The sequence below is a fragment of the Neoarius graeffei genome, chromosome 22 (genome assembly GCF_027579695.1).
Source record: "Neoarius graeffei isolate fNeoGra1 chromosome 22, fNeoGra1.pri, whole genome shotgun sequence".
Classification (NCBI taxonomy): domain Eukaryota; kingdom Metazoa; phylum Chordata; class Actinopteri; order Siluriformes; family Ariidae; genus Neoarius; species Neoarius graeffei.
The window spans coordinates 50,665,789-50,680,926 of record NC_083590.1 but is presented as its reverse complement, the minus strand read 5'-3'; the positions used below and the strand labels follow the sequence as shown (position 1 = coordinate 50,680,926).

At 40.9% G+C, this 15,138-nt stretch overlaps 1 protein-coding gene across 2 annotated transcripts in view; it reads left to right on the top strand.

The window, feature by feature from the left end:
* Positions 1-12,072, top strand: part of scamp3 (secretory carrier membrane protein 3) — a 49,032-nt gene extending 36,960 nt beyond the window's left edge. For both annotated transcript variants that reach the window (XM_060904930.1, XM_060904929.1), the window contains exons 5-9: positions 2,315-2,443; positions 4,416-4,575; positions 5,364-5,465; positions 5,580-5,697; positions 10,303-12,072. In XM_060904930.1, the coding sequence (XP_060760913.1) occupies positions 2,315-2,443; positions 4,416-4,575; positions 5,364-5,465; positions 5,580-5,697; positions 10,303-10,452 (659 nt within the window). In that variant the 3' untranslated portion in view covers positions 10,453-12,072. The remainder of the gene's footprint in view (positions 1-2,314; positions 2,444-4,415; positions 4,576-5,363; positions 5,466-5,579; positions 5,698-10,302) is intronic.
* Positions 12,073-15,138: the final 3,066 nt, after the last annotated feature.

Here is a 15,138-nt window from a genome sequence, read left to right as displayed (position 1 = left end):
AAATTAGGCCCATAAATATTAACCACGGTTATCGGAACCGAGTGAATTTCCCCAGTGACAGTAAGGTCGCGACCCTCCACATCGGTTTTTGTTGATCAGTGTTTAAATGGAACCCCTTTTGCAAATTAAAATAGATATGCCTCTGACTTCTGCAGAGAAGGATGAGTGAGAAGTTTGCCCAATCCACCTACTCCTTAGCTTAATGAGAGAACTGTTCTTTAAGTGGGTTTCTTGAAGAAACATGATGTCTGAAGACAGAGATTTCAGGTGAGCTAGTACTTTACCTCTCTTTACTGGGTGGTTCAGCCCTTTCACATTCCATTTAGTACAAGTAAGACCCCCTCGTCCGTCACCATGAATTACGCCGTTGTTCTGCATCAGGAAAAGGAAACCTGACAAGATCTTTAAATCTCCATCACAACACAAAAATTATTTATCACAGAGCACCCACCCCACCAACATGAACATGAAACCCCCTAATGTCTGGTTGTTGCTAAAACAGAACATACAGCACGACTTGATAAGGGAGGCTACAGAACAATAAAACGATAGAAAGAAAATTAGAAAACAGTAGAAACGTACATTGAGAAAGTAACATAAAAGTAGAATCAGCAATTACACGAGAACCTCCGTATAATCTTAAGGGTTAACCTAATGTCAAACTTCAGGTATACACTGCAAAAGTAACTCCGCAGCTAGTTCAGGTTTTGAGAAACAAAATAATGTAAACCTGTCTCTTTCAACATTAGAATGTTGAAATAGACAAGATAACCTGTACTTCTTGAAATGGTCCACATCTACATTGTCACTGTAAACCCACGAATTAAAGTGCAGATGAATTATAAATTCGTAACCAGTTGAAGCTTTGTTAAAATTTTTTTTATATATCCATCCATCTTCTACCGCTTATCCGGATCCGGGTCATGGGGGTAGCAGCCTAAGCAGAGCAGCCCGGACTTCCCTCTCCCCGGCCACCTCCACCAGCTCTTCTGGGGGAATACAGAGGCGTTCCCAGGCCAGCCAAGAGATGTAATCTCTCTCCAGCGTATCCTGGGTCTGCCCCGGGGTCTCCTCCCGGTGGGGCATGCCCAGAAAACCTCCCTTGGGAGGTGTCCAGGGGGCATCCTAACAAGGTGCCCAAACCACCTCAACTGACTCCTTTTGATGTGGAGGAGCAGCAGTTCTACTCTGAATCTCTCCTAAATGACCAAGCTTCTCACCCTGTATCTAAGGGAGAGCCCAGCCACCCTGCAGAGAAAACTCATTTCTACTGCTTGTATCTGCAATCTTGTTCTTTCGGTCACTACCCATAGCTCGTGACCATAGGTGAGAGTGGGAATGGAGATGGACCAGTAAATTGAGAGCTTTGCCTTTTGGCTCAGCTCTCTCTTTACCACCACAGACGGGTTTAGCGTCCGCATCGCTGTTGATGCTGCACCAATCCGTCTGTCCAACTCCCACTCCCCCTTACCCTTACTCGTGAACAAAACCCCGAGATACCTCAACTCCTCTACTTTAGGTAGCAACTCCCCCTGACCCGGAGTAGGCACTCGTTATGTTTTTATTTATATTAAAACAAAGGTTTTTTTATTGTTGTAGTACTTTATTGTATCTGTTAATATGACCACTCATATTTCAAGCGGTATTTCTCAGGCCCCTCATTTGGGATGCTTTTCATGAACTGGCCCTCATTACGAACTAATTGAATTGCCCTGATATAGAATGTTTTTGTATGCTGTTGCATTATAATTTCCCTTTAGTGGAAATAAGAGGCCCAAACTTGTTCCAGCTTGACAGTGCTCCTGTGCACAAAGCAAACTCCTCCATGAGGACATGAATTGCTTAGAACTCAAGTGTCTTCTACAGAACCCTGACTGAAGTCAACTCCACTGAACGTGTTTGCAGTGAGTGTTGAAGAAAACAAAACACAAAAGTCTGTGATGACAGATGATTCGCTGATCGGCACAAGTGTGCGCTATTTTTAGCTCTGCCCGTTTGTCCTGGTTTGGTTCGTGTCATACCTGGGTAACCAAATCCACCAAATAAAGTACTAAGGTACTACTTGATTTTGATCATGGGGAATATGCCAAGCTGTACCACACCGTTTGTTGGGAAAATAGATTACATCAAGTGTAATAATGTCATGGTCTTTTAACAGTTCTATGCACAATGTATCACTTCATCACTTTGGATGAAAGCATTATTCTGGAATGTGTACTGTGAAGAAGAGGAAGATGCGGAGAGCTCACAAATCAGGAAGAAATAGAACGGGTGTGTGCTACATGGTTGAATGACGGAACTCTGTTTGTTTTAGCCTCTCTGAAGAATTGGCCTCCACTGCCGTCTTTCTGTCCCGTGGGTCCATGCTTCTATCATGACATCAACGTGGAGATCAGCCAGGGCTTCCAGCGCATCGTCACTACCATGTACTACTATTGGATGTGTAAGCTGTGTTTTATTTGTTGAATGATTTCTCTGAAGAAGAGGTGTGATGATTGATTAGTGTATTCACTGTGATACACTTAATATGATTTTGTGAGGTTGATGGTGGTATCTCTAAACAACATTTCAGATTGTACATTTCTCTGTTTCTGATCTGCATGATTTAAATGTGTGCCCATGATTGGAATAATGATTCACCTGGATGTTATTGAACTATTATAGAGAACAGGTTCCTTTTGAGTCTAGTTCCTCCCAGTTTGTTCTCAGGGAGTTTATTCTTGGTACCATCACCTTTTGGCTTGCTCGTTGGGGACGTAAATCTAAATCCACATCCAGATTTCTTTAAAGCTATTTCATGACCATGTGTTATTACCAGTGCTATATAAATAAGGGAATTGAATAGAATAATGTCATTCAGCCCGAAAAAAAAAAAAAAAACATTGTGTAGTCTGTCTGTCTGTCTGTCTGTCTGTCTGTCTGTCTCTATAAATAATAAAAAGAAGTCTCAGGTTGGTTATTTGAAACCCCCTCCCAAAATGTATTTATTGCTGGGTTTCACGTGACATCACATCTGCCTCATTAGTTATTCAAAACTTTAGCTGGTGGTCTACCAAAGCGTTTGTATGGAGAAGGTGCATTGCTCACATGAAAAATGCCTTACACTCACATTGTTTTAGGTTGTTTGAATCAGTCAAACCATGAAACTGAAAAATTTCTTCAGGGTTGCCCGTGAACATTAGTTCACGGGCAACCCTGAAGAAAAGGGTGAAAGGTGAACACAGGATTTCACAAAAAGACGTCGAGAAAGGTGGCTTTTGAACCTCTCAGTGAAATCAAAGGGAGCCGAGTCGAAGCATGCTCGAGTTTGCAGTGATCACTTCGTGAAAGGTTTGCATCCCCCTCTCGGCTATGTCCTTAGTGTTTTCCAAGTACTTTTCTTGCTACGTGTGAAATTTTATGGTAGTTTTTTTTTTTTTTGGGTCACGAAGCGCTAAAGTCCCCAGCTGTTTCTTTGTTTCCTCCTCACAAAGTCTATATGCATGAAGGTTGTGACAACATTCTTACCCAGCCATACAGTTACAATGCGCCGTGATCACTCCTCCATCTTGTTTAACCTTAGTTACAATGGTTTTCTGATGATACAATGGGTTTCTGATGATCTTTGTGAATGATTTACTTGAGAGATAAGAGCCATCACAAGTGAGAATCAAGCGAACTGTTATTTGTGTACACTTCAACTTCAGTGCTTCGTTGTAAAGATGCAAACGAAAAGCTTAAAAAAAAAAAACCTTACACGGGCAAAAACAATACAGGATTCATTCGGCAGTGACTTGATACCGAGGTCCTTTACCCAGCCTCATACAAAAAAGTTGTAAGCTTTCCATACTCTTCCATGCTTTCATCTGTTTTGCGGTGTAGAAGGACGTCTGCAACACCAGATAGTTCGAGATGTCAGGGAACTTGACTGAAGGGTAGTTTTCGAGATCATATGACAAATCCTCCTTTCCCAGACTGTAGGGGTCGATTCTGTTGCACATAGCAGTCTTCTGAATATATCTAAAGTGAGCAGTGGCTTCTAGATTACAAGCGTACTCTAAGTTACCGCTAGTTGTTTGCACTACGGCACCTGCTTAGACCACCAGCTTTTCACTTCCGGTAAAACCGCTAAGTAAAGTCACGTGACTGAAACTGAGCTATGTTCTTGGACCATGTCCATGGACCATGTCCAAGCTTGCAATAACCTGTTTGAGCCACTAGAGGTCAAAGTCATATTCAGTCATATTTAAATATTCTGTATACAGTCAGTCTTAGACATACATTAACATTTTGCACTTGAAGGTCATATTTAAGATGAGGATTAATGGTGAAAGACTGACTGCTTTAAAGTTTTTGTATCCACAAGTTTGCCTTGCTGTGGCTCTTCTTATCCTGTTCTACATTTTTATACTTTGTCTCGTTGGTCCTCCATAAAGGTTCAGTTTGCACTCTGGTCTTCAACTTCATCTCCTTCCTTGCTCGTTTTTTTGTGGATGTTAAGGGTGGTATAGACTTTGGGCTAGCCATCGTCTGGCTTCTGCTGTTCATCCCCTGCTCCTTCGTCTGCTGGTACAGGCCTGTGTATAAAGCATTCAGGTATGTACCACTGAATCTGTTTGCGTTACACCCATTTTTAATATGGTTTGAGTCAAGAGCAGTCTGCATCTCAAACAGGGAATACAACAGCAGGTGCAGTGCCTTGCACATTCTGTAGTGTTACCAAATCTGGTGGAAATATTTTTTTAAAGTAATTTACAAATGAAACACAAACCATTTGATTGTATTGCTGTGAAGCCCTTACATTAGTTCTGGTGCAAATCATCACAAAAAGGAGTCTCATAATTAGTGGAATGGAGTCCACTTTTGTGCAGTTAAAGTGTTTATCACTCAAAATACATCTGTTCCTGGAAGGTCCCAGAGTTTGTTAGAAAACAGACCTAAAAATCATGGAGGCCAAGGAACAATCGAAACAATTCCAGGACAAAGCCCCAAAAAACATCTATGAAGCAAAATCCACTTGTTGGAAACCCAACACTGTTCATCATACTCACCGTGAAGCATGGTGGTGATAGCATGGTGTTAAGCATTACCTTTTGCTTCTCTGACTTATGTGCTCCCTTCTTACTTGGGCCCTGACTTTTGTTGGATGGCTGTGAGTGTTCTGTCCTATTTTGTCCATTTCTTAACTGGTTGTAACAGTACAATACAATGTGGAAAAGTTTGGTGGTGGTGCGGGGAGTTCGTAAGGGGGTGTGAGTACTTACATTACACTACTATAATGGTTGACTTGAAGCATGCAGCTGCTATGCTATTGGATATTGTTATATATTTGCTGGAATTTATTTATGATAATGGCTGAATCTGTTCTCCATATATCTCAACAGGAGCGATAGTTCCTTCAACTTCTTTTTGTTCTTCTTCATCTTCTTCGTCCAAGTGGTGGTGTACGTGCTTATGACTATTGGCATTCCTGGCTGGGGCTTCAGGTGACATGAATAACTCCTTACAGTCCTGAACTTTTGTGCATTTTGCCACTCTCATTCACTTCACCTGCTGTTTTCTTTTTTTTTCTTTGCCTTTCTCACTCTATGCTTATGCAGTGGATGGATAGTGGGGCTGGCTGCATTAAAGACAAGTACACCAGTTGGGGTGATCATGCTTTTGAATGCATTGGTCTTTACAGCTCAGGCTGCCATGGGAGTGGTTCTGCTCAAGAAGGTAAACTCAAATCCTCGCTCATGTAGTAGTAAAGCACCATACATGTGCTCTCTGGCAAAACAGAATCTACAAGATGCTTGTTCCTCATGAGTAAGCATTTCTTAAGTAATCTTATAGCACACCTTGCTATTGGCCCTTTTCCACTACCCTTTTTCAGCTCACTTCAGCCCGACACGGCTCGCGTTTCGACTATCTCAAAACAGCACGACTCAGCTCGCTTCAGCCCTGCTTAGCACCCAAAACTCGCACGGTTTTGGAGTAGGGCTGAAGCGAGCCAAACCGAGCTGAGTGAGGCTGGGGGCGTGAGCAGACACTCCCCTGTGCACTGATTGGTGAGGAGGAGTGTCCTCACATGCCCACACACGCCCCGCGAGCACGCTGGTATCTGTAAACACCGTAAACCCGGAAGAAGAAGAATTACGAATTACGAGAATTTCTGAAGCCTTATGCGCCTCGCCTCATCTATACGCTCTTGCCAGTATCTGTTGGCGTTGTCGGTGACAACAAGCCACAGCACCAAGACCAGCAACACTAACGACTCCATGTCCTCCATGTTTATTGTTTACTATCCGGGTCGTGAGACTACCGCTTAAAAGATCACTGTCACTGTTTGCGCCGCTTAACGACATCACGTGACGTCCACCCACTTTCGCTAACTCCACCCAATGTGTCCACCCACTTCCAGCCAGCACGGTTCAGCGCGGTGATAGTCGAAATGCAACTCCAACAGCCCCGCTCAGCCCGACTCAGCACGGCACGGCTCAGCCCGACTCGGCCGCGTTTGTAGTGGAAAAGCGGCATATAGGAGTATAGAGCAAAAACCTATGTCTGTGGTACCTGCTAGATAAAAATACTTTCTTCTCTCAGAATACCAGTTTGGAGAATTACAAATATAATCAATCGACCAAATTGGCTTTATTGACGACCATATCAAGATGGATATAGTACTGTCAAAGCATGTCCTTGTATATCTCAAATTTTAATAATATTTTTGTATCCAAATATACATTAGTCAAACCCAAAAATAAACGCAGTTTGGAGCAATTCCAGCGTTATGGACGTGACACTTGAACTCAAAATGGCAACAAATGACCCAGTGCATGTTTTATTGTCTCCCAGTATTTAAACAGGTGTTGCATATTTTAAGGCTGTACCATACTGGAGAAGTGATAGAACAAGAACAATTCCCATAGTACATCTAGGGCATGCCAGAAAACGCCAATAAAAGATGCGTTATGGATGTGACAGAAAAAGTATCACTTTTCTTGGGTGACTGTACATTTTTATCAAACTCTGTGAAATTGTAAACCTAATGTCGAAATGGAGATATCCGTTTGATAGAGGGGTCCAAAGTGAATATTAAAAAATCTTTGTTTAAAATATTTTGTATTTCATGCAGAGTTTCGGAAGGAAAAGTCAGCGTTATGGATGTGACGAAATTCCGTTATGGATGTGACGCGTCTGAAATAGACATGGCGTATGTTTAGAAAATCAGCAATTTAACCACCATAACCCTTTGAAAAACTCTCTAAATATCAGCTAAAACTATCAAAGTTCTTAAATAATATTTAGGATGGCTATTGTTTTGTGGATTTTAGCATACATTTCTGTGGCTTGTGGGAATAATATAGAATTGTACATGATCAAAGTTGATTTTAGCTTGGGGTTTACATTATAAGAAAGAAAGACTGACAGTGACATATTAGGTTGGTTACAAATTGGTTCAACTTATTCACATCTGTAAAATACAGGCCTAGGTGAGATCTCTGGGAGTGGTTTTGATGTATTACATGTTGCTTTATTTTTGCATGGTGAGGTTGACATTTACATGGAATTGCCGTTTGCCGATCATGACAAATGCCCTGATGTGCCCTCCGCACACTGAAATTAAAAAGGAAACTTTTAACAGTTTATCTATTTTATAACTTAATTTGGATAAACTGTTCCAAATTTTATGATGTTGCTAAAAATAAGCTTACCTGGATGTAGTCATTTGCACTGAAACCAGATATCCACCTGTGACCTAACTGGCACACTAGAATGCTGTTTCCTTTTGTTACACAGAGCCATCAAATCAAGGCTTCTCATTCTTAAAAAAAAAAAAAATCCCCATGTGCAACTGCGCACGCTCTGTGTGCACATGCGTGCGTTTTCACTGTTTCAGCAGGGTTAAATGCAGAGGAAAAAAAAACCTTCACTGTGCAATGTTCAAGCCAATGTGTGATTTTTCTCTTTATTATATAGGCACATTCACAAACAAAGTACCCAAATTTTTCAAAACAATTAATTGATTTCCTCATGAGTGAAACATAGAGATTTTGTCACGGTTTTGGTTCTTCATGTCCCGGAGGGAGCTCGTATGAAAGATGAGTGGTGTATTTCCCCGTAAAACACTAGTGTCTGTATAATAAATAAATGATTTTTTAAAAATAGATATTCATTCTCAGTGTCTTGCATCTCCACACGTTTCCTGTGTTAAGTCAATTATGGCATCTACTTTGTTCACATCAGTGGTCAGTCAATTAAAGACAGATTTATTTCACCTTGGATTCACTAGATCAGAATTTCAATCTGAAAGATTGCAGAATTGATGTAATGACGTTAAGAAGCTTTTGATTGGCTAGTGGCATCCTTAGGAGTTAATTGGGTGTGCATCTGTGCATGTATTTAAGGACTGACCTTTTGAGCCAGTGCTTGCCCCTGCCATGTGAAATTCCTAGTAATTCAGCTAAGACCTCCAGGAAAAAAATTAAAAAACAAATAAATCGTGGACCTCCACAAGTCTGGTTCTTACTTAAGAGTTATTCGCAAATAACCCAAGGTACTAAAGAGCATCTTGGCAAACAATTCTATGCAAATATAAAAATCTTGGGAACACACACACTGCATCCTTCAGGAAAGAGGGACAAAATAACTCCAAGGGATGAACAACCTTAAAGGTGTAACTGAAACCCAAGACAACAACAAAGGAACTGATGAAGGAGTCGGGGGCATCAAGTACCAAAGTATGTACATCCGCTATTAAGAGAGCCCTTTAGCGGCATGGCTCTAAAGTCTGTCAAGCAAGGAACATGCCCCTACTCCAAGACCGACATAAAAAAGGTCAGACTGAAGTTTGAAAGTCATCACCAGAATTGTGGAGGAGTGTTCTCTGGTCAGATAAGTATAGAAGAAAAAGTGCGAGACTTTTAATCCTAAAGAACACCATCCCAACTGTGAAGCATGGGGTTGGCAGCATCATATTGGAGGGGGGACTGGTACACTTCAGGAAACAGATGGCACCATGAGAAAGGAGGATTATCCATAAATCCATAACACCACAAAGCTAAAGCTTGGTTCTAGCAGGACATGAAGCATACCTCCAAAGTTGTAACAAAATGGGTTAAAGACTGCAAAAAATATTGGAATGACCATCACAAATCCCTGACCTGAACTGAAAGAATGTTTGAACAAGGCGTCCCACAGGGGTTATATACCACTTGTGTTAGAAGGAATGGGTAAAAATTCCAGCAAAGTATTGTGAGAAGCTTGTGGAAGGCTACAACAAACATTGGATTCAAGTTAAAAAATGAAAAGGCAAAGCCACCAAAGACTAAAAACATACGTAAACTTTTGACCAACTGAAAATCAGATATACAGTCCCCTCTAAAAATACTGGAACAGCAAGGCCAATCATAATCATTGTTTTTGCTTTACAGTAAAGACGTTGATATCAGAATTTCAGTTTTCATTTCCTGATATAGGCGGCACGGTGGTGTAGTGGTTAGCGCTGTGGCCTTACAGCAAGAAGGTCCGGGTTCGAGCCCCGTGGCCGGCGAGGGCCTTTCTGTGCGGAGTTTGCATGTTCTCCCCGTGTCCGCGTGGGTTTCCTCCGGGTGCTCCGGTTTCCCCCACAGTCCAAAGACATGCAGGTTAGGTTAACTGGTGACTCTAAATTGACCGTAGGTGTGAAATGTGAGTGTGAATGGTTGTCTGTGTCAGCCCTGTGATGACCTGGCGACTTGTCCAGGGTGTACCCCGCCTTTCGCCCGTAGTCAGCTGGGATAGGCTCCAGCTTGCCTGCAACCCTGTAGAACAGGGTAAAGCGGCTAGAGATGAGATTTCCTGATATATACATGTACATCTCATTTTGTTACATTGAGTAGATCACACAAAACACCTATTATTAAATGAGTTGTACTTTTTTTTTAATGTTGACTGTTTTAATCAGTGGAAGCCTGAGGTGCACATTCAGTGTGGAACTGAAAATGCATTGTATCGAGAGATCGCTGTATGTCGTATCGAATTAGAATTTTGTGTGGTGTTAGGCACACGCGCACATACAAAAGATCCAGGATAATGTAATAACTGTGTAATCTCAGTGTGTAATGAGACGTGGAGCGCTAAAGGTGTGTGCACCTTTGATGTCCTCTGCAGTTAGGAAAAGCAGCTACAAAATAATTAGGCATGCAGTCTTGATTCATGCAAAGCAGTGTAACATTCTCATTTCCCTATCTTCTTTTATCGTTGAACACCAGGATTGAAGGACTCTCATTTGCATTGCTTCTTTGCTTGCAGACAATGTGGTAATTCCATCACTAAGCTCTTTTAATCTCCCTCGCCCAGGTCCACTCTCTCTACAGGCAGACTGGCGCCAGTTTCCAGAAGGCCCAGGCAGAGTTTGCTACTGGAGTGCTTTCAAACGAAGCTGTGCGCCAAGCAGCTGTGAACGCCACCGCCTCAGCAGCACAAGAGGCCTTCACTGGAGCACGTTAGCGTGAAGGGCACCAGGAAGTGGGTTGGGGAGAAACTGAGTATGAGCCCCCCCCCCCAAAAAAAAAAGTCTACAGGTGTAGAGAGAGTTGTGTAGACTTTGAGACTTGCAGTCCAACACTGTTTTGAACCAAACACTAGGCCTTTTGGCTTGTGTGGGGGGAGAAATGGATATAATGGATCAACGCAAAATTTAATAACTTGATTTTCTTAAATTAGCTTCATAATTAGCCTTGTTTATCATACCCTTGACCATTTGCTGTTATTTCTGATTGGTAGAACATGGTCTACGTGTTGGTGGCAGTTTTGGGGATTTGTTTCTTATTGATGATGGGACCGAAAAAAGTGTTAGGAAAGCACTGTTACATAGATTAAACTGCACCATGCAGGCGTCTTTCTCTCTCGTTAATATGTAAATGATGTGTAAATGTGAAAATGCAACTTATCCACAAATATCTAGTCACTCCATTCTCAAAAAAAAAAAAAAAAACATATCTGCAGGAAAAACAAATATTTATTTGATAGTCATAGGACAGTTACTTATTTTCTTTTGGAGGACATGGAATGGTTTGTTAAACTGCTTGAATAAAATGTAAAGCACTTCAGCGGCATCAGAAATTGAAGGATTCATAATTTAGACGAGGGCGTGCCTCCACCACGGTCATCCATGTGGATTTTTTTTTTTTTTTTAATCAAAAGAAAACTACATACAATATATAATGCTTCTGACGGGTGAGGAAACCTAAAACGAAACCTAAAAGAAAAGCGTATGCTAAAGGATAATACTGATAATCGCCTGTATTAAAGTTGCTTTATAATCTTGCTATGTAATCTATTATTGTGTGCCAAAATTCCCTCAGCTCTATGGGAAAACGGTCAGGAGAAAGCTTGATTATTTTCGTCTCTGATTACAAATCCCTTTATTTGTTAAAGATCAGTGGCTGCAATTGAACGTAAAGTTGTTGGCTTTGTGCTTTACTCATGCAATTGACACGGAGCCTTATGGTTTATTTTGACGAGTCATTCTGCATGGTGGATTTCCTTTTCTCAGTGTACCTTGGTGTTGTTTGAAATCGCTCGGTCTTAAAACATCTTTGCCCAAGAGATTTCATGATCCACCACCTGTTCATTACTTGCTGTCCTGAAAGTCTGCAAAATGTACATATTATATACACAACGATGAATAATTAACACACCATCAAATCACCAACCTTCATTGTCATTTTGTGAGTAAAACAGTTCCAGACTGTTGAGTAAACCAGACATCATGCAGGATCTTTTCATTCAGTGATTTGTATGAAAATGTATAAACGCTACCTAACTATCTTACCATCCACCTCCTTTGTTTTCCTGTGATGACCAATCTACATTTTTGCACAATGCCAAAGGTATTTATCCAAGTATGTGGCTTTTGTTTTTTCCTTCTCTCTCTCTGCACTGGAAGCAACTGAATTGTTTGTGTTTTTTTTGTGTTTTTATTATTTTTTAAACCTGTTCTAATGTACTTCATCCAAGCCATCCTGTTTTGATATCGGTGTGTCTGGTAAACACTGAAATGTGCTGTTTGTCATGTTGGTCTGTGTTCATTTATTTTAATAAAATTAATAAATTCAGCTCAAAGAATTGGACTTTGTCATGTTAGCTGTGTATATTATGGGTTTTTGAAATGAACTAGCTTCTTGTTAATTATCTTTTAGGATTTTCAATCAACATATTTGCATTTCCTTCAGCATAGATTGCATGCAGTGGTTTTTTTTTTTTTTTTGGGGGGGGGGTCTTTTTAACCTCTGCTAACTGTATTGGAGGTGGTTATGTTTTCGCCTCCATTTGTGTCTTTTTTTTTTTTCTTCTTCTGTTCACAAATTAAGTCAAAAAGTCGTGATTTTGGTGAGCCATGGGCCAAGGAACAATTGATTTAGATTTTGATGCAAATCCAGATATGTGGCTTGGTGGCAGTATGCACTTGACCAAGTGCCTTTCTTGGTGTTATGATGGGTTGTGTGGGGTGGGGTTTGTTTGTTTGTTTTTTGGGGGGGTACATGCTCATTAAATCTTGTTTCCTACAGCAAGAGTAACTGGTCCAAACAGTTTCCATTGGATGGTTATAAGCATTCAGTGAAGGGGGGGGAGAGTTATCTAATTAACACAATAGTGGTGGTTGTTTTGAATGATGATGATTATAATGTCACATTACAACCCCAATTCCAAAAAAAGTTGGGACAAAGTACAAATTGTAAATAAAAATGGAATGCAATGATGTGGAAGTTTCAAAATTCCATATTTTATTCAGAATAGAACATGGATGACATAAATGTTTAAACTGAGAAAAAGCATCATTTAAAGAGAAAAATTAGGTGGTTTTAAATTTTATGACAACACCACATCTCAAAAAAGTTGGGACAATTAAGGCCATGTTTACCACTGTGAGACATCCCCTTTTCTCTTTACAACAGTCTGTAAACGTCTGGGGACTGAGGAGACAAGTTGCTCAAGTTTAGGGATAGGAATGTTAACCCATTCTTGTCTAATGTAGGATTCTAGTTGCTCAACTGTCTTAGGTCTTTTTTGTCGTATCTTCTGTTTTATGATGCGCCAAATGTTTTCTATGGGTGAAAGATCTGGACTGCAGGCTGGCCAGTTCAGTACCCGGACCCTTCTTCTATGCAGCCATGATGCAGTATGTGGTTTGGCATTGTCATGTTGGAAAATGCAAGGTCTTCCCTGAAAGAGATGTCGTCTGGATGGGAGCATATGTTGCTCTAGAACCTGGATATACCTTTCAGCATTGATGGTGTCTTTCCAGATGTGTAAGCTGCCCATGCCACACGCACTAATGCAACCCCATACCATCAGAGATGCAGGCTTCTGAACTGAGCGCTGATAACAACTTGGGTCGTCCTTCTCTTTAGTCCAAATGACACGGCATCCCTGATTTCCATAAAGAACTTCAAATTTTGATTCATCTGACCACAGAACAGTTTTCCACTTTGCCACAGTCCATTTTAAATGAGCCTTGGCCCAGAGAAGACATCAGCGCTTCTGGATCATGTTTAGATACGACTTCTTCTTTGAACTATAGAGTTTTAGCTGGCAACGGCGGATGGCACGGTGAATTGTGTACACAGATAATGTTCTCTGGAAATATTCCTGAGCCCATTTTGTGATTTCCAATACAGAAGCATGCCTGTATGTGATGCAGTGCCGTCTAAGGGCCCGAAGAGCACGGGCACCCAGTATGGTTTTCCGGCCTTGACCCTTACGCACAGAGATTCTTCCAGATTCTCTGAATCTTTTGATGATATTATGCACTGTAGATGATGATATGTTCAAACTCTTTGCAATTTTACACTGTCGAACTCCTTTCTGATATTGCTCCACTATTTGCCGGTGCAGAATTAGGGGGATTGGTGATCCTCTTCCCGTCTTTACTTCTGAGAGCCGTTGCCACTCCAAGATGCTCTTTTTATACCCAGTCATGTTAATGACCTATTGCCAATTGACCTAATGAGTTGCAATTTGGTCCTCCAGCTGTTCCTTTTTTGTACCTTTAACTTTTCCAGCCTCTTATTGCCCCTGTCCCAACTTTGTTGAGATGTGTTGCTGTCATGAAATTTCAAATGAGCCAATATTTGGCATGAAATTTCAAAATGTCTCACTTTCGACATTTGATATGTTGTCTATGTTCTATTGTGAATACAATATCAGTTTGAGATTTGTAAATTATTGCATTGTTTTTATTTACAATTTGTACTTTGTCCCAACTTTTTTGGAATCGGGGTTGTCGTCGTATTTGGTGTTCATCATTAAAGGACCACAGTTTACACTAAGTGTTAGACATTTACAGGATGTAGTTACATAAAATTATTAAAATAGAAAGGCATACAGGTTCAGAAGAGCTTTGTGAGGCTGTCAGAGGCATCTGTGAAACTCATTGTGGCAATCCTCTCTTTACGGACAGTGATCTGCATTCTCAAGTTGGGGAAATAAAATAATTTGCTTCCTCTGTGTGCAGCCTTTTATTTTTATTATTAATCTGTTTAGTGCATTTGTCCTGTTATTTCCAGTCCAACATCGATCTACTGCTATTACCACTGCATGATCTCTCTTAAGGGCTATTAATTACATTTAGAGAGAGCATTTCAGAAGCACTTTAAATGTTACATTGCAACATAATATTCATACAAGAAATATTTTAATGTGATGGTTTTCACAGTACATACTGAATCTAAATCCATTTTGGTGGACAAAAAAAAAAAAGACTGGATTGCCTGAATAAATAACATGGGCTGTAAAGGACTGGAATGTATTCCTGCCTCACACCTCCAGTTTTCCCGGGATAGGCTCTGGATCCACAACATTGATGAGGATAAGGTGTCACTCATTGTAACAAATTATAAATAATACTCTTTCATGGTATATAAAAAAATATTACATAAGCTAATGGTCCTCATGGGTGGTGTAGTATTTAGCGCTGTCGCCTTACAGCAAGAAGGTCCGGGTTGGAGCCCCGTGGCCGGTGAAGGCCTTTCTGTGCGGAGTTTGCATGTTCTCCCCGTGTCCGCGTGGGTTGCCTCCAGGTGCTCCGGTTTCCCCCACAGTCCAAAGACATGCAGGTTAGGTTAAGTGGTGACTCTAAATTGACCGTAGGTGTGAATGGTTGTCTGTGCCAGCCCTGTGATGACATGGCGA